The 27699-nt window shown below is 42.4% G+C and overlaps 1 protein-coding gene across 4 annotated transcripts in view; it reads right to left on the bottom strand.

Annotated features, from left to right (window-relative positions):
- The window catches only part of Ctnnd2 (catenin delta 2), an 804341-nt gene that overhangs the window by 210996 nt on the left and 565646 nt on the right, over positions 1 to 27699 (bottom strand). For all 4 annotated transcript variants that reach the window (XM_085676585.2, XM_087896972.1, XM_087896974.1 and 1 more), the window contains one exon: positions 27532 to 27664. In XM_085676585.2, coding sequence (XP_085532711.2) covers positions 27532 to 27664 — 133 coding nt within the window. The remainder of the gene's footprint in view (positions 1 to 27531; positions 27665 to 27699) is intronic.

The following is a 27699-nucleotide window of genomic DNA, read 5'->3' as shown; positions in this document are numbered from 1 at the left end:
TTTCGCCTACGGCCCAAGGGTGTAGCTCAGAGAGAACTCTACTGTCATGGTAATTCCACCTGCAAGCAAGGTTCTCGCAGCAGGCAAGGTTCCCGGGTCAGCTTTTCTCTGAGCCTGAGCACGCCCACCTGGCTTCCTCTTTTCTCTGTTCAGCTGCTCTGTGACCTTGGGTGCGGCCCCCTGACTTTTCTCTTTCCTTGATCCTGATGGGGGGCTGGTGTCTTTTTGCCCCACAGTATATATACCCGACTTATGCTTAATAAAGCTGCCATTTGCCACTTGCTCTTTGGCAGATGAGCCGGTCTCTTTGTGTGTGTGTCGTCTGTTCAAACCCCTAGGACATGCGTCCGTTCTCGTGGGCTCGAGTCAGGAAAGCGCGCGCCTGTTTCGAGGTTCGGGTGTCCACAGAAAAGTGCGGAAGCTTACACGAACTCAAGTCCTCATAGCACACTTTACTGACTGCAGCACCTCCCCAACTCTTTCTGCACAAGTCCTTAAAAGTCAAATCTTAAAAGGCTTTAGGTTTTATGGATTATTAAAACACAACTCTATGGTAGCTAATATGTAATGTTTTATATAATACAACAATAAAATAAAATCCAGGTGAAGAATATCTCCTCAGTTGTGAGTAGATAATTGATTAACATCCTGCTTCTGGATATACTATCGTGAATTTATCTGCTTCTCTGTTAGGTTGTGGCTTTCAAGTTTTAAAAATTATGTACCAAGACACCTAAACATTTGCTCGATTTTGTATGTACTTTAGTTTTGAATTCCTCTGGATAAATTCAAGAGTGCGATTGTTGAATCTTATGAAAATAATCAGTTTATTAAACAAAGCAGCTGCTGTGCCACTGTTTGCCCGCACAACCTCCTGTTGCTCCATAGCCGTACAGCAGTTAAGGTTCTCAGTGCCCGGATTCTCAGCACTGCTAAGCATGCAGTCGAATGGCCCTGTGTTTTTCTTCTCCTAAGATCTCCTGAATAAATCAGATTTATTTGCACTAATTCGTGTGGTTAAATAAAATCAATAGGAAATGCAGATGGGACGATCACAGCTCGTTTGAGTTAACTACATCCCTGAACCTGACAAAATCAGAAAATGATCACAAAAGATTTTTATTCCTTCTTATCCCAGAGAGCCAGCCTTACCTTGTTTATTATTGGCTGACGTAGTCAATAGTTTCTATGTAGATATACCTATTTCTCTACCTAGTTAGGATCTAGATGAGATTAAGTCTATCAAGAACTAAAAGGAGGCAGGCTGATGGCCTCCACCTTCAGTGATGAAGTATGACTTCGTTAACCAAAGCAAAACTGCCTGTCCTGTTGGGTTGTTGACAGGCAAGATATTCTTTTCTTTGCTCTTTCCTTTTCCTTCATTAAAAAAAAAAAGTATCTCAGTATAGTCTTGAACTTAAGATCTTTCTGCTTCTGAATACTGGGCTTGTGAAATAAAATTAGTGAAGCAACAGATGCTTCTATAGAACCTGAATGAACATAAGCCCATGTGCTTGCTTCCAAATAATAAACAGGTGTACCTCAGAGGGGCCACAGTGTGTTTCAGTTACAAAGTGGAAGGCATTTTGAAGAGTTTGAGAGAGAATCTCCATTTGCTCTTTCCCTCCCTCTGTTTATGTGAAACAATTCACTCCCTCTGCCTAATAGGACAATCAAGATGAGTTATATTTGTTTTTAAATTATGTATCAGAGACACAGCACACCATTAGCATTAGGGTTCCCTGGAATTCAAATTGTGGCTCCTCTGTACTTTTTTAGACAGTTAATGTCTATGAATATGGATGACATAAGGGCACTTTATAGGGCTGGTTGTTCTCAGAACCAAACAAGATTTAAAATATTGTTTTCTTGACGTCATCCATCCTTCCTGTCTCTTACAGTCTTTCCCACCGCTCTGCCATGCTGCCCCCTGAGCCTTTGAAGGATGGTGTGTAATACAGATGTTCCATTTGGACTAAGTATGCTTTGGGCTCTTATTCTCGTCCCATTGACCACTTCTAGGTCTTTGTGTTAATAACTATCTGCTGCGATCAGAGGCTTTTTTGATGAGGGTTGAGAGATGGCACTAATCGATGGATATAATGATATGTTACTATGAAGGCAGGCATTAGACCTGAGCAAATTCAAACAGGACAAAATTCTGGCCCATGCCAGGGGAGGTTGGCATGAAGTTTCACCCTAGCTGAGGATCTACTGGAATCTAGAGCTAGTGGGAAATAATCATTTCTTCTTTAGAGCTGTGACCCTGCTCAGTCAGATCACCATGGTCGAGGCAATAGCCTCACACCCAAGAGTATTAGAGTAGTACAGATCAGACTTGATGACTTTTTAAATTATTATTTTTAAAAAGCAGAGACTCAAAGTGAATTAAGTAGAAGTAGGAAAAGCTGGCAAAGGAGTGAAACAAAACGTGTTCCCCCCACCCCCTGGCAATGCGTGGATCAGGAGAAGCTGGTGAAGGGGTAAAATGAAACATGCCCCCCCACAATACTGAAGCAGACATGGGTAGCCCAGTTGAACTGGGTTTCAAGGTATGAGTTGATGAGGATGACTGACCAGGTCTCTTCCTCAAGGAACAGGTTCCACCAAGATACGAACTTGGATCACTGGATTCGGAGTCCAGAGCATTAACCACTATACCATGTGAAGGGGTAATACCATTAAAATACATAAGACGCTAAACTCTCAAAAAAAATAACAAAAATATTTACAAAAAGATTATTTGTTATGGAACTGTAAGTGTATACCAACTTGCTAAAGGATAGTCTTATTAAACTTATTAGCTGGCCAATATGTAAATGAAGTTCCAGAAAGAATAACATAAATACAAGAGCCAAGAAAAGAAGGAATGCAGTTCCTAGCTGTACCTTTATAAAGTGGTTTTTAGTGCAAATTGAAAATATTATGTAATACAATCAGAATCCCATCTGGAATATGGCTAATGAATCAATAGGGGCTTTATGATTCTAATCAACTGTATTGATTTACTGGCTATTTAAGAAATAATTTTTTATACACAAATATTGTCCAGTAAGAGTTTTCCTAGCTATGATCTCAATATAAGAAAAATGAATTAATTTATGTTTTGAAAGGGAGTGCAATGCTTGCTTTTCTTTTCATGGTAAGTTAGCAGATTTTCTTAGAGGCATTTAAACAATTTTGAGCAATCCCAGTTCTCTCTCTATATATATATCAGAAAAATAATTCCTTTTTATGCCAAGAACTGGGATTACACAAAAATACTCAGATTCTCAATTTCAAGGTGTTATAATTTTTTAAATGAAATATAAACTAAAGAGAACACTTCAATTAACAGAGTAACTTCCAATAAGTAGAAGAGAAAACAAAACCATGGCAACAGATGCCTCAATAAGAAATTAAATGAGCCAGATGGTTCTATCTTACACAGACTTCCCCAGGCACTACTCCCGAACCTTGGTGGAGGATGTGTAGGGCTTCAAGTTTCATCTCCACCTGCATCTTGCATGAAATTACTTGGATGTGCAGTGTGTATTTCTTCCCTGCCTACTCAGGGAATTGTTAGGACGCAAATGAGACAGCACAAAGGGATGCTTGTGGATGGCACAAGCCTACAGATGCATTAGTATTTGTGAGTTCTTTCTTCTTGCCACCTAAGTATCAACTCTAAAGTCCCTATAATTTATAAACTCTTTGCTACCCCACAAAGGTATCTATCTCCACAGACTCTGACACCACCAACATGTCCTTCCTTGGCTGGCACTGGCATCAGAAAAGATCATCCACAGGCAGTTCCCAGAACATGTGACAGAAAAACACCTTGGTAAAGAGACTCTGACATTTTTTGATGTGGGAAGTCCTTCTGTATATGGGTTGCCTTTTATTAGTTAATGAATAAAGAAGCTACTTTGGCCTGTGATAGGACAGAATAGAGCTAGGCAGGAAAACTAAACTGAATGCTGGGAGAAAGTAGGTGGAGTCAGGGAGATGTCATGTAGTCGCCAGAAGAGGAAGACACGAGCTGCCAGCTGGAACCTTGCCTGTAGGCCACAGCCTTGTGGTGATACACAGATTGACAGAGATGGGTTAATTTAAGATATAAGAGCTAGCAAGCTATATGCTTAAGTGATTGGGCAAGCAATGATCTAAGCAATATAGTTTCTGTGTAATTATCTCAGGACTAGGCGGCAGGGAAAGAAAGAGCAGCCTCTGCCTACAATTTTTAATCTTTTTCAATACCTTTCACTTGAGTGAAGTAGCTGTGATTATAGTAAATATTAGTAAAGTTTTCTGTCTATAAGTGGTTAAAGGCAACCATTTGTCACAGGAACCTCTGAAAGGATCTACTTTACTGCTGTACTAACTTCAAGTTCATAGCACCACAGGGTCCAATCATTTGTAGAGATAAAAGAAGAGGGGAGGAACCCTTAATTTGGATGGATAGTATGAATCACTATCTTCTACACAGTGACACATTGATATAAGCTACTTAAAAAAAACACAAAAATCCCTGCAACACCATGAAGAAATCCATCTTCCCTCCACTGCAAGGCTCTGACTACTATTCTCCTTTGCTAACAATGACCACAATGAAGGTTTCTGGTCAGTTACACTGCATGAGAATGGGGTAAGGACAGGCGTGAGTGTGCGGGCAGTTGGCTACCCACTGAAGAAACAGGCACAAACACCAAGTGCAACTCCAGCCATCTTCCTGAGGGCTGGGGTCTCACGTCCTCCATATCGTCCTTGGTGACCAGAATTACTGAACCCCAAAGATACCTTAGCTTTCTTCACTGTCTAATGCAGTCATGGGAGGACTTTTAAAAAAATACAAGAAAAATTACAAGCTGATTCTCCAAGTTCTTTCCCCAATTGCTACCTGAGGAGGTCTCAGCCTGTCCCATGACAAGATGCCCATCTAGGTTCTTTCAGTAATATATGTAATATATGTATAGACTGTGTGTGTGGTGTTTGCATATATGTGTGCAGATGGACCCATCCACGTGCATATGGAAGCCAGAGATGGACTCACGTGTCCTGGTCTATTGTTCTCCACTTAATCTCTTGAGACCATCTTTCACTGAACCTGGGCTGGCTAGCAGCTGGGAAACCCTTCTGTCCCATTATGGGGGCATGGCCATACTCAGCTTTTTACAAGAGTGCTGGAGGTTCAAATAGAGGTCCTTATGGTCTCACTTATTAAGCCATCATCCCCAATCACCTAAGTAGAAATCTATCAATAGCAAGAAAAAACATAGTCTATACTCCGAGCACAGGACTGGTACAAGAAAACATTTGAGTAAAGAGACCTGAGGTCTTTTCTGGGTTCTTTTCATGTCACAGGAGAAGGAAAGAGGGAGCCCCAGGGGTGAGAATAGGGTTAGCATTTTATGACTGACAGATGGGTTGTTCTACAACTCCGGACAATCCTCCCTGTTTTCTCAGGCATGTGCAGAACACAGTAAAGAGGAGTTTCCCTTGAAGGCTCACTTCAAGGCAGACTTGCTTTTCTTCTTCTTGTGCTCAATACTGGTTTAAGTTTTTCTTGCTTATTTCTTCTTTTCTTCCAGGAAACCTGACTCCAAATTACCCAGGGGTAAAGAGGTGCTGGTGTTGCCCTCCCAGGAAGAGCATCTACTTTTATCTTCAGGGAGAAGCCTTGGATCTGGGCTATTCCTAGGGATCCTTTGCCTGAGCTTCTGTCTGGGGCTTAAGTTACCCTTTGAGGACACTTACTTTAAGGCTGAGTGCGAGGACCCTTTAAACTTGAAGTTGGCCCACAGCAGCAGATATCGTTGCTATGCATTTGTACAACACAAGAATCAGAATTTTAATAAAAAATAGACCACAGTATACAGAATTCTGTGGAAATAAACAAAGGTTAAGGACTCTGTGTGAGAAAATTTATATATATTATTGAGGTACAAAAGAGTTATCTGAATAAATGTGCTTGTAGGACCACATTTCTGAAACCTTTTATGACCATAAGACTTCCATTTGCCTTCATGTGGGTAAAAACTAAAGCTCTACTAATCCAAAGTCAAATTGTGTTTCAAAGTTGTTTTTGACAGAATGGCAGTAAAAAAAATCACCAGAAGTGTTATGGGAATTAATACAGGGAAAAATCATAGGGAAACTACAGGACTATGGAACAAGGAACACAGTCTAAAGCGACAATAAACAGAACAGCATGGCAATGGACCAAAAGTTCTTGGACAGCAAGGAAAGAGAGGATGAGAAGAAACTGCAGAAGATTCACATATCAAAAAAAAAAAAAGTTAGGATGTGGTCCCAAAACAGCAGGGCCTAACCCAGAATTAACGAAAACAGGATCACAGAATAGGGGAACATCACTTTCCATTCTTCAAACTTGCATAAAGTAAATTCTAAAGGTTAGACATTTGTTTGACTACATAGTGAGAAGCCAGAGGGTAAGGTATGATCCCCACCTATGAAATAGGTGGGTAAATAAATGTGAAGAACAAAGTGGAAGAGCCGCAGGATGTGAGAGTGAATGTTTCCTGGGGAAGCTAAGGCTGGCGTAAAGACAGCCAGCACAGTGAGAACCCAGCACACACTCACCATATTGGCAAACGTTAATGAGGGGCAGACCAGGAAAATTATTGACTGTGAACATGATGGACAAAATGCGCACAGCCTTATTCTAGATGGGGACACTGAGGCAGGCATAGATATCAAAGTAGGTGTGAATCTAGTTTGTGCTTCTGATGCCCAGACACCTCTGGGACTCATCCACAAGGGGTCTTTGAGTGGTATTGTGGTGGGCATACTTCTCTCTGCTTGCACGGATTACAAATCATGTTGATGATGTTTATTTGAGTAAAGAGATACATGATATTTCTCTCAAAGGCATGCGGATTCACAGCATTTACTAATAGGATAGATATGCTCCTCTGAAAGTGTATACTGCAGCTTCTTTATCTAGTCTCATGAGGACAGACATTTTTTACTGCCTGTTTTGGAGTACATAAGCAACAAGTGCACAGAAAAGCAGTTCACACGTGCTGAGGTTGGCGGGCTGTAGGGTCTGCATGCCTTCAACCACCCGATGCTGTCTAAAAGGTGACAGTAGTTTATGTTCTACCACAGCGAGGAAGAGTCACCCTATACATGTCACATTTTAGAATTCTTTCAACCATCCCAGTATACTTTATGAAAAATGACATCAGCCTCAAGTTTTAATTGTCCTCTTATTATTGGTGAGCCTTGGTCTTCAATTTCATGAATAGAGTTAGAGAGCATTGCTAAGCAACACAAACAGATACATCAATAAATAGAACAAAATGCCCAGGTCGTGGATGAAAAACTAGATATTGAAAAGTTAATGTTGGCCAGAATTTATTTGTAGTTTTAATGAAATTTCAAAAAAATGGATTTTTTGAACTTAGCATAATTTTGATCTGTAATTTTGGCATACCAGATAATAAAGACCACTTTTAATAAGGAGGAATCAAAAGGGATTATTTTATCTCATGGATAAATATTGTATGTTTCAATAAATAAAACATTGGGGTATTGATGACAGAGTCAAAATAGCTGAGGGATGGATGAGAAAAATATAGTTAACAGCAGTTAGAATTTGCTATCTGATAAAAGGCAACATTAAAAGCCAATGTGGGAGGATTGAATTTCATGACGGAAGCTTCATAAGGGAGGTGGTCATAGGTCATGTGTATGAAAGAAGAGCTAAATACACCAAATAAAGGCAAATTAATTGTCATGAACATAAAAATTCCTTCAAAGATGAACAAGGAATCCTGAACAACTGACAGTAATAATAATATAAGTAACTTATTTACAAAAAAAAAACCTACTTGTTTGCAGACACAAGGAATTGTTCCAGCTTTTGGGACCCAGGAAGTGTGAACAAGACTGCGACACAACCTGCGAGGGGTTCCATGCTAAGGGGAGCAGGCGTCCTCATCTGTTCACCTCCTTTTCCCTCTCCCTCCTTCCCTGTTTCTCAGTGCCAACATGCACTGGACCGAGTTCATGATAAATTCAAAGACATAAGTGTCGACTCCGAACAGATGCTCTTCAGATGCCGATCTTAAGGGAACAAGTTAGACGTCTCCTTCTGAGTTTAAACACTCCCTTAGACTAGTAATCACTAACGTTCTTTCATTTCTTCATTGTGAAAATATATACTTTCACGAGATTATGTATAGAGAATGGAAATCCACATGTGATCTAGCATGTTCTGTGTATGCACTAGTGTAAATTTTGAAGATCCAAACTCCAAAAGGTAAAGGTACAACCTAGTTATCTGAAAACTACTAAATCACGTCAGAATATAGGAAGCTCCCAGATATTCTCTCCAAGCCTTTATTTTTGTAAAGATCAGGACGCTGTTCATTTGATTTATCCTGTCTAGCCTTTAGGGGAGGGTTAGATGGCCAAGACTTTCCATTTAGGGAGGTAACATGTCTAGACAGGAGTCGGAGACGAAGAAGCTAGGAAAGAGGCAAGTATGATGAGTGAAGAGTAAAAACTGGGGGCAGCTCTACCTGGGAGAGATCGTCAGTCACGTGGTCACCATTTTGCAGTTTTCCCTTACAGACGATCAGGTGAATTGAACGTACAGTTCCTGTACCCAGGAAGTAAGAACCAAACAAATAACAGAACCAGAAGAGAGGGTGTGGGTGTCAGGGGCAGCAGACTGCTTGAGGGATGTACACTGGTGATGAGGGGCACTGGGACGAGCAAGGAGGTCAGGGCCTGGGCTGAGGGATGGAGAGAGAGAAGGGTACCTGCAGTATGACGTAGCAGCACGCTGCAGGGCTGGCTCTGGGGACTTTGATCATCACTGGGGTGCTGCATTTATTCTGAGCAAACATGAACTCTGCTCTAAAATGCTTTCTTACAAACTAATGAATATTCCTAAGATATAAACTGGGCACCAGGCAAAGCCATCAAGACTAACCCAGTGGAAGAAACTCAGCACCTTCTAGATGATTGACAGGAAGATGACTTGTAGAGTGTCAAAATCCAGATCTGCTTGGCAGATAGGGCTATAAGCACGATGCCTGAGTCAAAGGAAGGAATCATAGCTTGACTGTGATTTCTCGGCTCTTTCATTTTTAATAAACAAGCATGCTGTCGATAATCATCTCGGCCATAATTTGGTTGATTGACAGATGGCAAAGCACTTATGAGAGACACAGCCCCTCATTTAAATTTCATTGTGTTAACATAAAAGCATACATTTAAAAATTTACTATTCCCTTATCCATGCAAAATGGAAAATTGGCATCTTTAGCCCACAGTTATAATGGATAATAAACAGTAAAGAAACCACAACATATTCCACTGGAAGAGCAATGGTGTGTGTTTAGTAGAAATTCCCCTCACATTTATTTTATTTTAAAATTACATGAATTTTTTTTAAAAAGTGCCACTTCAAGTAAGATTTTCACTAACTTCATGAAATTGTATAGAATCAAAAATAGGCTTTATTATATGAATTACATGATTGAAAGGGTCTTCTTGTTATACATTTATTTTTTTCCCTTTCTGTACGCAGTTATGAAGCATCTTACAAGTTCCAAATCCTACTCTTTTTTTGTGATTGTTGTTGTAGAAATAACCAATATCCAGGAGACTAGGTTACAGCTGAGAAAGAATATTTATTAAATGCTGGTTCTGGTCTGCCGGATCTCACAGTAAGGTAGAGGCTCCACTGTAAAGTCCATAGAAGGTTTCCAGAGAGGCAAGCAGTGTGGGAACAAACTCTAAACTGCTCAGAATACAGCAGTGACACATTTGATTGTTTTACATTAATTTTTGTGTGCTTATGTGAGTGTGTGTATACATGTTTATGTGAATATGTGTGCTTATGTGAGTCTGTGTTTATGCAAATGTGCATATATAAGTTTGTATATGTATGTGTTTACATGAGTTTGTGTGTCTTTATGAGTGTGTGTTACATGAGTGTGTGTATGTATTCATGTGAGTGTGTGTATATGTGTTTACATGAGTGTGTGTTGGTGTGTGAGGTCCTTCTGTCTATGGTTTTTATTGGTTAATAAAGAAACTGCCTTAGCCTGTTGATAGGGCAGAACTTAGGTAGACAGGAAAAACTGAACTGAATGCTGGGAGAAGGAAGGCAAAGAGAGAGATGCTATGGAGTCGCAGGAGACAGACACTGGTTGGAACTTTAGCTGGTAAACCACTGCTACGTGGTGATCCACAGGTTAGTGGAGATGGGTTACATTAAGATGTAAGAGTTAGCCAATAAGAAGCTAGAGCTAATGGGACAAGCGGTGATTTAATTAATACAGTTTCTGTGTCTATTTTTAGTTCTGGGCAGCTGGGAGATGAGCAAGTGGCCTCCTCCTACAGTGTGTGTTTATACGAGCATGTGTGCATTTACATGAGTGTGTGTGTGTGTGTATGTATGTTTATGTAAGTGTATGTATGTGTTTATGTGAGCATGTGTACATTTACATGAGTGTGTGTTTACATGTTTTTACCATGAGGGTGTGTGTGTTTACGTGTGTTTCTGAGTGTGTGCATGTGTTTCTGTGAGTTTGTGTGTTTGCGTTTTGTGAGTGTATGAGTGTTTATGTGAGTGTGTGTTTACATGAATGTGTGTGTTTACATGAGCATGTGCATTTTTACATGAGTGTGTATGTTTACATGAATGTGAGCGTGTGTGTTTACATGAGTGTGTGCGTGTTTATATGAGTGTTTGTGTGTTTATGTGAGTGTGTTTACATGAGTGTGTTTACGTGTTTACATGCGTGTGAGTGTGTGTTTACATGAGTGTGTGTTTATGTGTTTATGGGAGTGTGTGAGTGTGTATGTCAGTGTGTGAGTGCACACGGGCTGCTGCACATGCATGAAAATTAGAAGACAGCCTGCAGGTGTCAGCCGTCCCTATCTCCATGTCAGTCCTGAGGGTTGAACTTGGGCCTCCAGGTTGCTAGAAAGAACCTCTGTTGATATGTCACCAGGGGTACTTTGGTTTCTTTGTGGAGTAGAATTTAATAATCTTAGAAATTTTAAAGGAAAAAGAGAACCAAGCTGAATTGCATGATTACAGCAAGCACCTCTGGCCAGCAGCCCTGGGTCCCTGCCGTCTGTGGGCTCCCTGAGTGACTTCAAGAATAGAGAGCCCTGAAAAGGTGGGGGAGAGGCAGTGGTGGCAGCCTGAAGAGAATGCCTCCTAGAGTGGATGCTGAGGGCACTAGAAATACCAGGAAGATGCTGAAATCCACGTGAATGTGGAAAGGATGGAGGTGGCAGCACGGAAGGACCAACCTCAGGGTCCTCAGCAGAGGACGGAAGCAATGGAGGTTGTGGCTTCAGAGGCATCAATGTACCTGTGAAAGCACGTCAGTGATTTCCCTGTAATGTGGAAGGGTCTTAATCTATTTCCCCGTTTTCTTCACATCTGCAGACTCCGTCAATATGACCAATTCCGCCAATTGTATAAACTGTTATTGCTATTTTTTTAATCTGATGGTCTTGTTTCCTGAGCCCAAAAGGTAACAATAGAACCCACCTATGATCTCCCCTGAACCCTGCCACTGGGTCTGGAGGGTCAGCCAGCTGGGAATCCCAAAGTCTGAGCAAGAGAGCAAAACAATGCCACCACCTAGAGTTCTCCGGGGCTCTACCAGACTCAACCTACTGTGACCCAGCCAAGTTAAAAACCCAAGCATCAGATGCTTCCCTTAATTCTTCCTGTGCTTCTCTGGAAGCCAGAGCTAGCTGGGACTAGACATCCCTCTGCGGTATGGCATCTTAAGTAGGAGCCCTCGGCGGTGCTGCTCAGCAGATTCAGTGACACTCACTCAGCAGTGTCCATCAGTTGCAGAACAGTCATGGGACACTAGGGGTTTGATACTTTTGAATGCATCCTCCTTGACTTTTGAATTAAAAAGTAAAATTATGTGCTAAGACATCCCATCAAGCACACTGACAGGCATCCTGACCCTGTTGTTTATTCCTTAAGGAGGAAGGAGGTATAACTCTGGGGAATGGGTGAAAGATTTTAGCAAGGGTCCTGAAGGCCTAGAAATTCTCCCAGTCATTTAAAACTCAATAATACTAAATTACTAAAATTCTATACACACATAAACATTCAAAAATTATATATTATATATAACATATATATGAACACATTATACACACACACACACACACACACACACACACACGGAGAGAGAGAGAGAGAGAGAGAGAGAGAGAGAGAGAGAGAGAGAGAGGGAGAGAGAGAGGTGGTCCGAATGAGAACGTCTCCATAGGTTCTGATGTTCAGATGTCTGAATACTTGATTCCCAGTTGGTGGTACTGCTTGGGTATGTTTAGGACCTACGGCCTTGCTGGAGGAAGTGTATCACGGGGGGTGGGTTTTAATGTTTTGAAAAGCATGCGCTATTCCAGCTCACTCTCTGCTTCCTGCTTGAGGTTCAAGATGCGAGCTCTCATTTGTTCCTGCTACTATGACTGCCACCTGCTGCCACGATTCCCTGCCATGACAGACTCTTATCCCTAGGGAACCATAAGCTCAAATAAGATCTTTCTTTGGTAAGCTGCTTTAGCAATGGAACTTTATCACAGCAATAGAAAAGTAAATAACAGACGCACACATACGCACTTGCACACACACACACACAATTTTAAAAGAAAGAAGGAAGGCCTTTGCCTCCTCACCAAAATGAGTCACTCATTTATTTTGCTGCAATTAAAGATATCTAACACTAATATTCTTTGTTCTTTTAACTCATTACTTGCAGGGCCAAAGGTCCTGCCCGAGGCCTGCAACTCTCCAATAGATAATGTAGCCACCGAGGCTGAGAACAATTATTTCTCTACATCAATAACTTCAGTTCAAAGACTTTCACTGGAGCTTGCCAGATTAAATGTCTCCAACCTACATTATAAGTAATTAAAAGCTCAGATTTTACTCTGCATTCAGACTTCACGTCTTGATGTGCACATCTTCTCAAGAACTCAAAATCTTTAATGTTCGAATCCTGTGTTTAAACTATCAAGTTACTTTCTTTAGTGACTTTCTAATTATGCATTTAAAGAAACATAGTCTATATAAATGACCTGGTTTCTGTTTTAAATTCTTCAAGAATTGTCCTGTGAGTTCTATGTGCTGGTGGATGAAGTTCCTCTCCAAACGGGAAGGCAGGCATTGGGTACTCATTCTCTTTTTAACCGGCTGATAGACCCTTAAGATATGTGGCAAAGCAGGAGGGTACCAAAGGATGTTTTGGTTTGAGTTTTAAATTATGGAGATACAATAATTACAGTTCTTTTACTAAACACACATAATCAGATGTGTCAGTCACTGCTAAGAATCCCCCACATCCCACGTTAGAAGGTCATCCCCCCAGGGTCTGGTTCTGTCCACTCTACCCTGTCTTCTGGCTGTCATCATCTCCCATTGACTGCATTCGCCTTCTGTTGCTCTGGGCATCTGGACATGCTCCACGAAGGCTACAGAATGGCTCCCTTTCCATCACAACGGCATCTGACAAACCTGAGTAGTTACTGAAATGCCCATCTCACCTGGCACCTCTTCCCTCTGCCTTAGGGTTTCCTCCCCTTCTCTGGGTCTCATTATACTTTCCACTTATTTCCTGATTGTTTTATGCACATCCATGAACTTCTGCTCCCACCCCAAGTCTGTAGGATATAAGCACTGTGAGGACAGAGATATTACCTGAAGCCTTCAACTCAGCTCTTCAAGGTCCAGGGTACTACCTGGCACTGAGCACACATACCATACAATTTTGAAGAATGAAGATTTAACCCTAGATTTGGGAAACTTTATAATCATCCTGTTTGGTCATTCCACCCTCTTGAAGAAACCCATATATAAAGAAAAACAGCTTTTTTTAAAAAAAAAATAAAAATTTCAGTGCCTAAGAAGCTATTTCAGAGTTCTAGAATATTATACAGCACTGAATAGGCAGACAGGAGCTCAGGTAAACACTTTGCATATGTAGAAAGTGTTTTCCTTTGAACTTCTTCATTTGTGAAGCAGCAGGAATTTTTCCACAAGCGAATGCCACCACTGTGCTCCTGAGCTATGTGCACCTGCATCTTGTTTATAGAGGCTGATGCTGAATATATTAGCTAATTATAGATATGCAGATGGCTTGTTTGCTCTAATATAAAAATATCTAAGATCGCATGAAATAGGTCTCACTCAGGTCTGTAGATGAATACCCAATTTCTGTGAGGTGTGCCTGGGTTATAAGGTAAAGAGGCAGACAAGATTCAGAACAATAAGGAAGATTATTCATAACATGAAGTCCTCCCATCCTGCTGTCATTCTTCTGGGTGGAAGGCAGAATTAAAATATTAAAATAGAAAATTTGAATTGCAGAACAAATTATCATCTATTGATTCATTTCTTAGGATGTTCATTGCAGAAAAACTCTATCTAGAGCCAGGGAAACTGGCAAAGGGAAGAAAACATCAGCTGTTTTTTCCTGAGAGATAATATTATAACCTGCAAGGGGGATGGGCTAATGTAGACACTCAGGGGTAGAAAATGGCAAGACTGAATGTGAAGATCCAGGAAACTGTGATTGTCCACTCAAGCAGCTGAAAGGAGATTTTTCATAATAACAACTGGGGGTGTATGATCAATGCAATTATGCTGAAAACCATAGAATCATCATGGAGAAAAGGACTGATGCCCATAACCTAGTCAGGGAGTCCGGAACCTTATCTGAGGGGAGGCGACTCCACAGAGCAAGGCAACAGGAATATTTTTTTTTCTGAGGTATACTTTCCCAGGGCTCTTATTGAGAGAAATATTTATTTATTCTAACAGGTTGCAGTATTAAGAATGGCACCTACTGCTGGTGCTACAAAGCATGCATGGTTTAATTCCTGGTGTCTGTGACAATGTTACTTGACAATGTCGAATCCAGGTTACAGATGGGGTGAAGTAGCTGATCAGCTGATCCCAAACAGAAGGCTTCTATTAGATGGCTTTGACGGACCTAACAGAATCTCAAGGTTCCGTTTACTACGATAGAGGAAGATAAAAAAGTTTGAATCAGGGAGGTGACAGTATGGAGGAAGATCCAACTAGAAATGGCGTGGAAGACTGAAGAGGCTGTGACCCAGTGAAAACCAGCAGGAGTTAGGAAAGAAAAAAAGGAAAAAGAAGGCAAATCGCTTCTGCCAAGGCAATTCTGAAAAGCAACACAAACCTCCTTGTCAGGCAGTGGGTTTCAGCCCACAGAGGTCAATTTTGGATGTCTGTGCTCCAGAGCTTTAAGATGACAACTTTATTTAAAATGAAGCAGTTGGATTTGTGGACATCTGTTACAGCAGCAGCAGGAAGCTGATACTCAGGGCTGTGGCTGAGGCCCGGGTGATGCTCTCCGGAGCAGCGCATCAGCCTTCAGTAGATAACAAAGCAGCTGCTTTTATCTGCACACCTGTGGACAGCGGGAGGCTGCTGTGCCCTCTTGTTCTGATCTTCAAATTCCTATCTCCACAGTAGTAATCTATACATCATCGTCTCGAGCGCCAACTACTGGGACTCTCTGGGCAGCTAGATGAAGTAATCTGCAAATGACATGGCTGAACTTAGGTCTGGGAGAATCAAGACAAATGATTACCTGCTCTGCTGGAGGAAGCACCAAGGTCAAGGGGTTCATTGCTTGATTTATGGCCACACCATTAAACAATGCCCAGAGCTGATGACTCTGGTTTTTGTTTGTTTGTTTTTCATCCTCTTCCTTCCTCATGACTCTTTTGGTCTTTTTTTTTTTAAAAATGTTTCTTTACTTCTCATGTCTAATAGACCTTAATATCCCCAATATATGTTACAATCTCTCTGCAGTCCAAGGAGCTCTATCAATTGCTGTTTCCTACTCACTGCAGGACAACATCCAGGAAACACTTGGGAGCAGTTGAGAAGCATCCCTGGGTCTCAAGTTGGTGCGGGAGAATTATCTGTATTCTGTCAATCATATTTTAATAAAACGCTGATTGGCCAGGCAGGCAGTATAGGCGGGAAAGCCAGACAGGAAGTAGGGGTGGAGCAAAGAGACTGGGAGTATTCTGGAAGCAGAAGCTCTCTCTCAGCCACTCCTGCACAGACCACCGAAGAGACAACATGTAAGCTGTCACACTGAGAAAGGTACTGAGCCCATGTGGCTAAAATAGATAAGGATAATGGGGTAATATATGTTATAAGACCTAATAAATAGCCTGACCAAATGGGCCAATCAGTTTATAACCTTATGGAGTCCTATGTGTAATTTCTCTTTGGGATTTGCCGGCTGTTGGGGTACCGGGCGGGACGGAAACCCCAACAAGCCGGCCCTCATGTTACATCAAGTGTCCTCTGTCAGCCTCTGTGGCTCTGCAGACTTACCTACCCAGCTCAGCTCATCACCCAAACGACACTCTTTCCATTCGGTCACCCTCCGCTTTTGTAATCATGAGGCCATCAAAGCCACATCTTGGAGCACTTTACCATTAGTAAACTTGGGTCTTGTCACACTAGGAGTAGGGTACTTAACATATCTTCTGTAAAAACCATTAAAATAGATTGCATGCATCTGAGATAAGAAGAAAATTAAGATTGGCTTTTTCTCAGAAATGGATTTTTTTTAAGAAAGAAAGAAAAGAAAGAAAGAAAGAAAGAAAGAAAGAAAGAAAGAAAGAAAGAAAGAAGATCTAACAGGCTTCCAGGCTGATAGCAGCCCTGTAAACCTTTGATACCTATTGAGCTTCTTTATTGGCTTGAACTTCATTGGCTTGGAATCATGAGAATCATGAGAGTTCTACTCTATTCAGATGTTAATAATCTACAACGCTGACTCAGAACAGTTCATCACTCTGGTCTAACAGGTCATTTGTGTTGAGAACTGTTGTGAACGATGGGACCTGCTCTGCTGCTGCCTCTGTGAGAAGAGATGATGCTGGAATCTTCCAGGAGGTGTGTGTCGTTTTTGTTTCAAAACTGTTGAGTCTCGACTGTCAAGTGGTTCACGGTCAATGTGAATACCTGGCCTACATTGCTGTTTTTCTTTCTTTCTTTTTTCCCCAAAGTCTTCCTCTCCTGGGGTGTGACCAGGCCAGTTGTAAAACTAAACAAAACAAATTAAGTAAATAAAACAAAAAATACCAATGACCCTTTCCTTTTGATTCCTTTAGTAGATGTTCATTGAACTGTTGACAGATTACAAAAGCATGGACTAATTCTGCCTTCGTTTCGTCATTTAAAATGTAAACATAAGCCTGCATGAAGCACTGACAAGATTTACTACTGACAAATACCTGGCAATCCAATGTCCTCTACAGCCACAGCATGAAACAGTTAAGTAGTTCTCAAGACCAAGGACCCAACTGCTGACTATCTGAAATACTTTGATATTTACCTTTAAATCAGAATTATGATTATTAACTTTCTTTTTCCAAAGACGTATTCATTTTTATTTGATTTTCATGGGTGTTTCATCTGCATGTATGTCATGTACATATGTGTGGACATTGCCTGTGGAGGCCAGAAGATGATACTGAATCCTCTAGAACTGGAGTTAAAAACAGTCATGTACCAATGAGGACTGGGAAGCAGAGCTTGGTGTTGGTATAGAGCGAGTGCTCTTAACTGCTGAGCCAGCTCTTCAGCCTCATTATGAGCATTAACTTTCTGATGAATATGAAACGCTTCATCTGAAGCTCATATCTAATAAAAGCATTCTTACAGCAAAGATGTCTTTCGTTTTTGAAGAATCCCCCTTACATTCTCTGAGATCCCTCCAGTTCCTTCAAACTATGTCCAAACACAATTTCAAGATGAAGCCCGAATGTGAACATGGGGCCTAATTCTCACTTTCCCCTGCCTCTTGGCAACAGTTCTCCCGTGTCTCCACGTAAAATCAAATTGGAATTCTGTAAGAGGATATTGGGCACAGTCACAACTTCTTAAACACAAAAAACCCAACTTCCTCTGAAACAACCTGTGGATTCTGACCCCATAGGCAGTGTATCTAATTGTGGTAGTTAAGCACAATCTAGAAGCAATGTAACATTCTTACATAATAATTTAAATCCTTATGGGTAATGAACCTGAGGAGTCCCTGGCAGTATGTGTCACTCTAGCCTTGGCCCCAGACACACATGGAACTTTACATGCTGTCATGCCACACAGTGCCACCAACTGCTGACCTAGCACTGCAGCTCAGTTTTGAGACCATGATGTCTCCAAACAGAGTGTTTTTGCATAGGTACACAGTATCCTGCTCTCATGGAAACACCACAGTTCAATTATGGAAGAAAAGGATTTTAGTATTTTCCTGGCATTGTTCCTCAGCGAGTAAACACGAGATTGATGTATCTTTGAGTTGTCTTGGGTTAGAAAGCTTGATTTTTAAACTGATGTTTGAGTTGGGATTAGGATAGAATTCTCAACAATCTCTGAAACGTTTCTGAACACATTTGCACCATTTATGCACGTATTTATACAAAGGGGCGATCTCATCAATGACGACTATGAAATAAAAAAAACCTGATCAATTCTGAAAAGCATAAACTGCATCTACATTCTATAGCATTAAATATGCAGCTCAGATTTGTTTATGTAAAAACAAGCTCATAAGGTTCTTTGGTATGCAGATTTGTTAACATTATAGGTCTATAAAATAATTACTTTTAAAAAATGATTTATTGTCACTATTTGATACTGACCTGTTTTATACATTATACCGTGTGGGGGAATGCTGTCTTCATTGTCCTTAAAGTCCTGTTTTAGATTACCGATTCTATATCACCTACAGTTCGTGGCTTGCCCTCACTCCCTCTCTAAAACTCATGACATCATGCAGAGGACTATGACTTCCCTGGAGATGAAGTGTTGAAAGCATCCATGGCATTTCTACGGCAGCAGTCACTGTCCACCCTTACACCTCTATGGCTATTGGATATTATAGTATTATTTACTCTTAACTACATTTCCACGGAAAATTTTGGCTTAACAAGGCTCTGGTGAATTCTGCGGGAAAGCTTGTCTCTTCACACATCATTGTTAACCAAGTAAACATGCTCAATCATAAAGTTCTATGTTTTTCTAAACAGTTACGGGAATTAAAATTAGCCACCGTAGAGATCCTTGGGGAATACAGAAAGCATCTTGTATGAACATTCATAGTGTACAACTTCAGAAAAAAAAAAAAACAGCAGACACTTCCAAAAGGGCCATGTGGAACCCAGGGAGCAACACCCTTCTACATAGGGAGTGCTACTGGGATGGGAGGATCTGAGACTTCTGATTTAGGATGAAATGGGGCAATAACACCAGGAAAGTTGGAACTCGGGAGTGAGGTCAAGCTCACCTACTGAGGACAGATTCACAAAAACAGAGGCAGCGGACATACCCTGCTAGCGCAGACATGGGATGGAAACCCATGGGGGAGTGCGCTGTGCACGGACAAAGGGTGCTGCTTCAGCCTTCCTGCGTCATTGCATTCATGGTTTGGAGAAAATGTTCTCCTTAGCTCTGTGCCATGAAAACCTACAGAATTTTAGACGGGAAAACTGAAAAGATGGCAGGTAAACAAGATGCATCCTCCTTGGTTTGATGATTTAGAGATTTTTTTTTTTAAGCATGGAAGTGAGGCCTAAGGGTAACGAGCTGGCAGCAATTCGGAATTAAATGGCTACCAGGAGGTGAGAGGCCACTGCTCCCAAAGAATGCTGGGCGAACCTGTTTAGGTTGCATATAAAGTTGATCACATTCTGAGGGAAAGAGTGCTTCAGATAAAGGTCTACTATAAGGATGACTCCTAGCAACAGTGGCGAGGGTACCTGAACTGGTCTTCCCCTGTAATCAGATTGGTGAATACCCTAACTATTATCATAGCACCTTCATCCAGTAGCTGATGGAAGCAGATGCAGAGAATCAGAGCCAAGCAACGGGAAACCAATTGAAAAGAGGGACGAAGGATTATATGAGCAAGGGAATATGGAGAAATCTACAGAGACAGCTGAACCAAGCTTGTGGAAACTCATGAACTCTAAACCGACAGCTGTGGAGCCTCCATGGGACCAAACTAGGCCCTCCATATGTGGGTGACAGTGGTGAAGCTTGGACTATCTCAGGGGCTGCTGGCAGTTGGACCAGGGTCTATCCCAGGTGCATGAGCTAGTTTTTCACAGCCATTCCTAGTGGTGGGATGCCATGCTCAGCCTTGATGCAGGGGAGAGGGCCTTGGTCCTGCCCCAACTTAATGTGCCAGGCTTTGTTGACTCCCCATAGGAACCCTTACCCATTGGGAAGAATAGATAGGAGGGGACTGGGATGCGGAACTGTGGCTGGCATGTAAAATGAAATTAAAAATCAATAAAAAATAAAAAATGAAATGGCAAAAAACCCCCCAACAACAACAAAAGAGAAATACTTCCCCCAAAGGGGAGGTACATATGAAATACTTCACCTCCAGAAACGTAGCAAGGAAAACTGGCTTAGTGGCACATGCCCACACTCGGGAGGGGGAGGAGGCAGGAGCGGGAGTTCAAGGTCAGCTTACATGGCACGAGACCTTGTCAGAAAAAATAAACCGTACCAAGGAAACAAAACCTAGAGAGTAATCCCTGTGCCCCCGACACTATAGGAACTGACCGGTATCTAGGCAGGCTCTTTGTTTCTCTTTCTCATAACTATAAAGACGAGACGCTATTCCAGGAATGGGCAGGCCAAGAGGAGGATCCATTCAAACAGGAGGAGGGGGTGACCCACAAAAAATACAATTAAAATAACCCAGAGGAAAACTGAACAAACCAAGGTTATGTCACAGAGCTCAAAGGACACTGGCTGTATGGCTGTCCCTGTCACCACCCAGCTTCTGAGGTGGCTCTAGGCTCGTCCCTGGCTTGCAGAGAACACCATAAACCTGGTGATTTAGTCAAGTCTTTCATTCTGACACTGGGTTGCTAAGTTCTGCGGTGAAGATGGTCCGACTTCTTGATGCCCTCCAGCCTCCTGAAGGGACCTCAGGGCAGTTACACAGTCCCAAGTCTGGCCGTGTTTCTACTCAGAACCCTACCCCCACGCCACCGCCCTGTGCCCAACACACCCCTGGCAAAGTAGGCTGGATGCACCTCAATACCCATACTCTCTTCTCCTTCCTTCTTGCTCTCCATCTTTCTCCTCTGCTGGAGGGAAGGAGAGCAAATTCACTTATCCAAAGGCATGTCATGAGAACACCATCTTCTCTGTGGGTCACCTGTGCTCAGGAGGCTGGTGGACCAGCCCGATCTCTGTCTTCTGATGCTTGACTTGTCTTGACTCCACAAAGCCGTGATCCAGAAGGAACACAGCTGACACCTCTTTGCTTCTAACCTCTTCTCTCTCCAATAACCTTGTGAGGGTCCACTTGGGGAATCCTGAAATTTTCTGGCCGTCCTAGATCCCCAGGACTAGCTGTGTCCTTGTGCTGCCCTCCCTGTGGTCTAGAAACACAAGGCAAGGCACCAGCTAAGATGTGAAATCCTCAGGAAGCTGGGCCTCCTAGAAACACCCTGGCTCTTCCATCCCTCCATCCCACCTTTCCCAAGTGGGAACTTCTGTCCTTGGCTACGTTCTGTGAATGTGGTCATGATGCCACTGTAGAGACTATTAAGATATAGTTCTATCAAGAACTGGGTCCTTTCCAAATTAGGCTTGGTATTAATGAACTCATTTTGTCATGGGTATGATAATTGTTTATGTCTGGATGCTGTGTCCTCTGGGACTTTGAGAAGTACCTATTTGGCGCATTGCATAAGTCACCTAAAAGTGTCATGCTGAAATCTGAGGTTTCATTGACAGGCCTCTGAGAAAAACCTCCAAGGCCAGACGAGCCTGCCTGACTGAGGGATGCTCTGATCGGCTCAAGCCCAGGAACGGATACAGCACTGACAGGACCAGGAGATGGCAATGGGAGGGGCTCCAGGGCAGGTGATGAAGGGATGCATGTGATGGGGACCGGGGGGAGCACTCCAGGCCTCCTCCCATCAAATACAAAAGCCTCTCAATAAGGAGCTCCTGGTGTCTCTACAAGTCTCTGTCTCTCCTGCTCTCTCCGCATTCCAAGGGTCATAATTTTTACTTCCTCCCTCATCCATCATGCCTCAGTGGAACCATATTTATCTTCTTTATTTCTAATTCTGCTGCAGCCTGTTAGCAATATCGCCAACCTATTATCTCCTCCACTGAGGGTGAGTCACGGTTCTTTCCCTTTGAGGTCCCATAACCGGTGCTCCACCTCCTCTATCACCCTTCATGTGTGAAGGACCAGGCTTTCGGAAAATCTTTTAAAAATGTATTAGCCATCATCGTCACTCATTCTATATAAGCTCTGGCAGCACTGTGCTCACAGTGGACGGCACATCACTTTCCTCCCGTGTCGGCGATGCTGTGATCTTCGCAAGCTTTCCGCTTTCCATAGAGCTAACCATGGGCCTGACTATTGCCCGAAGCACATTTCCAGCCTGTTCCTCCTCCTGCCTCGACTGTAGCTGATGGGATCAGGAATATCCACCTCCTGGTTCAGCATCCCCTAGCTGAGAGCAGCAGACCTCAGGAGACGGACAGGAGAAGAGGGTGTCTACACACACTGGTTTCACATTAAACTATTATAAAGTCTTCCAGGAGATAGCTGCTCTTCGCTGCCAGCACAGTGGTGTCCTCGTCACATAGATACAGAGCCCCCCGGCCACTCTTCAGTCTGGTCGTCTAGGACTCGGAGAAGCAAAGCAGTTTCCTGGAGGTCTCGGGGCCAGAGTCATACAACAAGCAGAGTTCAAGTGCTGGCTCCGGCACCCTTTCGATAAGAGCAACTGCATTCTACTTCCTGATGCCTAGCAACCAAGTACAGGCTCTGTGCCAAAGGAAGGAGGGACAACTTCCAGAGAAGGGGTCATTCAAAGGCAACTGAGTAAAGAGATGGATAGAGCCTTCCTTGAAGACATGAGGTAGAATGAATCAGAAGTGAAAATACTTCATATGCAATATACAGGAATGAGTCCCAATCTCTTTAACATCTAAAATGTTTTAAACCCATCTGAATAAAAAAAAAATTTGGAGGAAGGGACATTTATATATAAAGATCCATTTCTGGGTTCCAGTTAAATTAAGACACTTCCATATTTGAAAAAAAAATATTATAAATGATATAAACTGGATAAAATGTGTACACATGTACACACACAAAGACACACAGCTGGGAGTGGTGACAGACATCCATAATCTTCTACAATCTCAGCACTCAGAAGGCTGGGGCTGAAAATCAAGGCTAGCCTGGGCTACATGGTGAGCCCTTGTCTGAAAAGAAAGAAAAAGAAGTTGCATAGGTAGATATAAATAAATCCCCAGAGCTGCAGGCTAACTCTCAGTCCTCTTCCACCAGTTTTAAGTGGGTGCACTGTAGATAGTATTATTCTGGCAACCTCTGATTTTCGGATTTCTTTTTTCCTTCTTTTTCTTTTTTAACTTGGGCTACCCATCACTGCAGAATGCAGGCAACTTCCCTAACTGGATTTTAAGTACTTATTCCAAGCACTCTGGAGCTGTTCTCTGTTCTCCCACGTGTGTGATCCCTGTATGACAATGTGCTGCTTATATAGGCTTGCCTGGTGTGTGTGGAGTCCTTAACCTACATACCAGTAACATTTGGATCTCTCTTTTAGTGTAAACCCAGCTGTTGAGGTGCCTTTCTCTCTCTCCTCTACAACGATCTTTCTGGGACAATGACAACAGGCTTTAGGAATGGGGAGGGCTGTTTGGGGGTATGCAACTATAATCAGGATTGTTTTTATAGTGCAATTTTCCTTATTTTTAAAGGGAATAAGGTTAGTAATAGATTCTTATAGCCACACTAATTTTTCTTATAAGGAGGAATCAGGTCAAGACTCTACATTAAATCTTCATTTCTGGTAGACTCAGGCCACTTGTCAAATTTCCCACATGTGGGGGTCATGGCATGCATGGAAAGGAAGCATGGAGTATGTGTTTGACAAACCTCACACACGACACTGCCAGTCAGAATTCAGACCCTCTTTCCATCTTCTCTGCTTCCTCTGCTCTCTTTTAATGTTTCTTCAGCTGCCTTCCTTGTGAGCATGCCTCTGAAGGGGCTGTGTGCCCACCTTTGGGTGCTTGCTGATCTTCAAAGCATACACACTGAAATGTACTACCCTGGATCGGGTCACCTGGTGGACGCAAACTTCACTTTAGTCGCTGGACACCGTCAGGCTGATGCTCCTAGGCTTGGCTGCACTGCAGGGAGCTGCATGGATGCTCACATTCAACTCTACTAGCCTATTAGCTCTGAAGGAAACGGCAAAGTCCTGCCTTTCATCTGCTGATGTTAAGGAAGTGAGTCTAAGACTTTGTACCTATAAGTTCTGGCATCATTTTGAACAAAACTGATTTTTTCCCCTTCATTACAAGAAAACTGTACAAAGCACCATGATAAGGAATGAGGGAGCTATGATTTATAGCCCTCTGTGTAGAGGAGATTTAATTCTGCCTTCTGCTCAATGGCCTATCCATTGTGTGAGCAGAGTCAATACCAATAATGAAATGTAGACTGAAGGGCTAAATCAATTCAATAAAATGCAATAGAAAGGCTAGAGGACTGAGTAAATTTGGAAAGGCTAGTGCCTGCCAGATTAGTATTTGGACAACAGGTAATTACAAAAAATCAATACCTGTGTATGAAAACATGACAGGCAGCCATCCATCACAAAGCGGGAGTAATTACCAACAGTCTGGACTCTAAGTAAGGAAGAGAGGACAAAACACGTCCACGCAGAATTTTATCAGACTTTACGTGTTTGTGTGTGCACATGTTCATACACAGATGCCTAACTCCCCATATGATCACAGGAAGTGGGGAGACACGTTCCATCTCATGTTCTCACTCCTACAGGACCATAGTCTTCCTTGTCACCCCAGTCATCATGGGGAGCCAGAGGATGGGGGCACCAGTGGGGAGGAGGAGTTTCATTGATAACATTAACTGTCCTTCATGTGCTAGCTGTTAGAGGAACTCCAAACAATGGGAGGTGATACAGGCAGCCCAATGACACTCACAGAAAAAAAATTATATGTGCAAATGTGTGCACACATACATACATACACATGACATGCTAACACTTCCACATACTTACACTCACACTGACATATACAGACATGCACAAACAGCATGCATACTTACATGAACACAGGCATACACACCTGTACACACAGACAAACTCATGCCTACATATGCTCACAAGCACACTGGCATATAACATATACATGTGCCCACTGACACATACACACAAGTTCTCACATTCAGACGTGCACATCCATCCATAAGTTACAACTGCAACTTAATAATTGTGGATAAAGTATGTCCACTCACTAATCCGTCTACATAAATCAAGTCCTTCAATCCCACAGAGACATCACCAATAGAGTTTCAGCACCACTAGGTTTTCCATACACGTTTCTGCTATTGTATTTTTCTTTCTTTTAAAATTTCTTTACATTAAAATTTAATTACATCGTTTCCCTGTTTCCCATTCTTTCACTATTTTAAAGATAAGCAAAGAGGTTCCAGAAGACAATAGCTTCCGTTCCAGACGACAGGCTTGGCTGCTGGCATGGGAAGCGTCTTCAATCAGATTTGATGGATACGTTGGTTCCCCTTCACTGCACACAGCCCCTGTCCCCCACAGGGTACAGAGGGTAGTTCTGATACAGATACAAGTAAGTCTGAGATCTGCTGTCAGGCTGCATGGCAGCCAAGAGGCCTCAAGGCCAGTCCACAGAGCATGTGTGCAGAGCTAGTTAGAGAAGTGAGTTCAGACTGCCTTGGGCCATGGGGGCAGTGCAGCCTGACTGGATGACTTCCTTTTCTCATGTTTGACTTCTGAAATCTTAAAATCTGTCACTTTCCTTTTCCTCTTCTGTCCCTCATCCAAACAACGTGACAGAAAGCTCACATTTCCCCCTTTGACATCAGGAGATTCAAACCAGAGGAGGCCCAGTCTGTGGGTAAGAGCCTACTGCCCAACCATTCACAGGGATGAACCAGGGTCCTTTCCATACCTCTCGGAAGCCCCATCTGGACTATGTGAGAGCTCTTCTATTCATCCCTGAGAGCCTCGTCATGTGAACAACATGCCTTACTGTGTGTTTTTGGGGTGTGAGTCACAGAAACCCAGTTCACATGGGACTGACACGCCAAGTGCTCCTGCATCAACATTTTGCCAGCGACAAAAGAAGAAGCTTTCATGACCTTGGGAGAAACTCAAAAGGTCTCCTCTCAGAATATTTTCAGTACTTTGCATCCCAATCTGCCCTAACCTGTACATGATGACTGGACCTGGGGTGTCAAAGCAGGGATCCTAAGATGGCGTCTGTATACCTTTAATGTGACTTAGGTCATCTTAATAGTAGGTACATTCTCACATTTAAAATTTACCCTTGCTTAGTTAGCATTTAAGGTCAGATAATTCTATGCTGTGTGGCTGCCAGGTGCATTGCAGGATGCTCTGTGGCATTGATGGTCTCTGCCCACGGGGTACCAGTTCCACTCCCATACCCCTCTAGTCCAAAATGTCTCCAGACACCAAATCACAGCTTTCTGAGAACTACAAAGAAATGTGGTTTTTCCGATGATAGGCATGACCAACTTCTTAAAGGAAAATCGTGCATCCTGATGGAAGCAAGCTAAGATTCACGGTGAAAAGCAGCGCCATCCTCGTGTCTTTTCCTTCCCCTATTAAACAAATTTGGACGCATGCTCAAAGCTGCTTACATGCTATGGAGATGACTCATTACAGTTTATAAAAATCTTTTTAAAAACTTGATTACTCAGTTCCTCGCATGCAAATGCTTGTCCTTTATCTGAAAAAGAATTTGGGTTAGCTACAGTGACCACGGTGATTTTCTAGAAATAAAACACACTACAATGTAGTACATACCTCAGGGTATTCTAAAAGCATGGGGCATTTTCACAACCATTTATGTGATGGACACAGACAACAGGCTCTGTAATGGATCACATATATCCATATCATATCCACTGTGGCTCCTGTGAATGGCTCAGAGCATTGGGCTCCACGGCAAAGCCTGCAGTGCTCATGCTACTAATAAGTTCTCAAAGGCAGACAGCCCATCATGAATCCTGACAATGATTTGAGGAGATAACAATTGATGTCTTGCAGTTTTTAGTCTTGAGAGACTAATTATTCACAAAGACAAAATTAAAAAAAGAAAGGCAAATCATAGCAGCACGAGGCACTGAAGACTCAGCTTCCCTACGACAGGCAGGCAGGCCTGGTCTCCTCATCCTCAGGGTTCAAACAGAAAACACATCTGAATACATGTGTGACTGATGACAAGTGCTATGTCTCAGTCTCAAGGATGAGTCTACAAGTCAATGGCGTAATTTTCATTTTTTGGCATCTCTGTCTGACACAACTCTGAATATCCCTAAGTATTTATGAACCTAGTACCGTCCACCCGATGATGTGAGGAGCACTTACCTCTGCTTTAATTTTATTGTCTCCGAAACAGAGGTGTTGCAAGTAAGCTGCGGCATTGGACTGAACGGAAGGGAACTGATGCTGCAACATCTGTATCACTTCAGGCAGCTCCGGGTCTCTCCATCCAAACTCCCTGTACGAAAGGAAGCAGGAGAGCATGAGGAATAA

This window comes from Myodes glareolus, chromosome 15 (assembly GCF_982192425.1).
Source record: "Myodes glareolus chromosome 15, mMyoGla1.1, whole genome shotgun sequence".
Taxonomy (NCBI): Eukaryota; Metazoa; Chordata; class Mammalia; order Rodentia; family Cricetidae; genus Myodes; species Myodes glareolus.
Note: the sequence above shows the minus strand (reverse complement) of the source record. Positions and strands in the feature narration are given on the sequence as shown.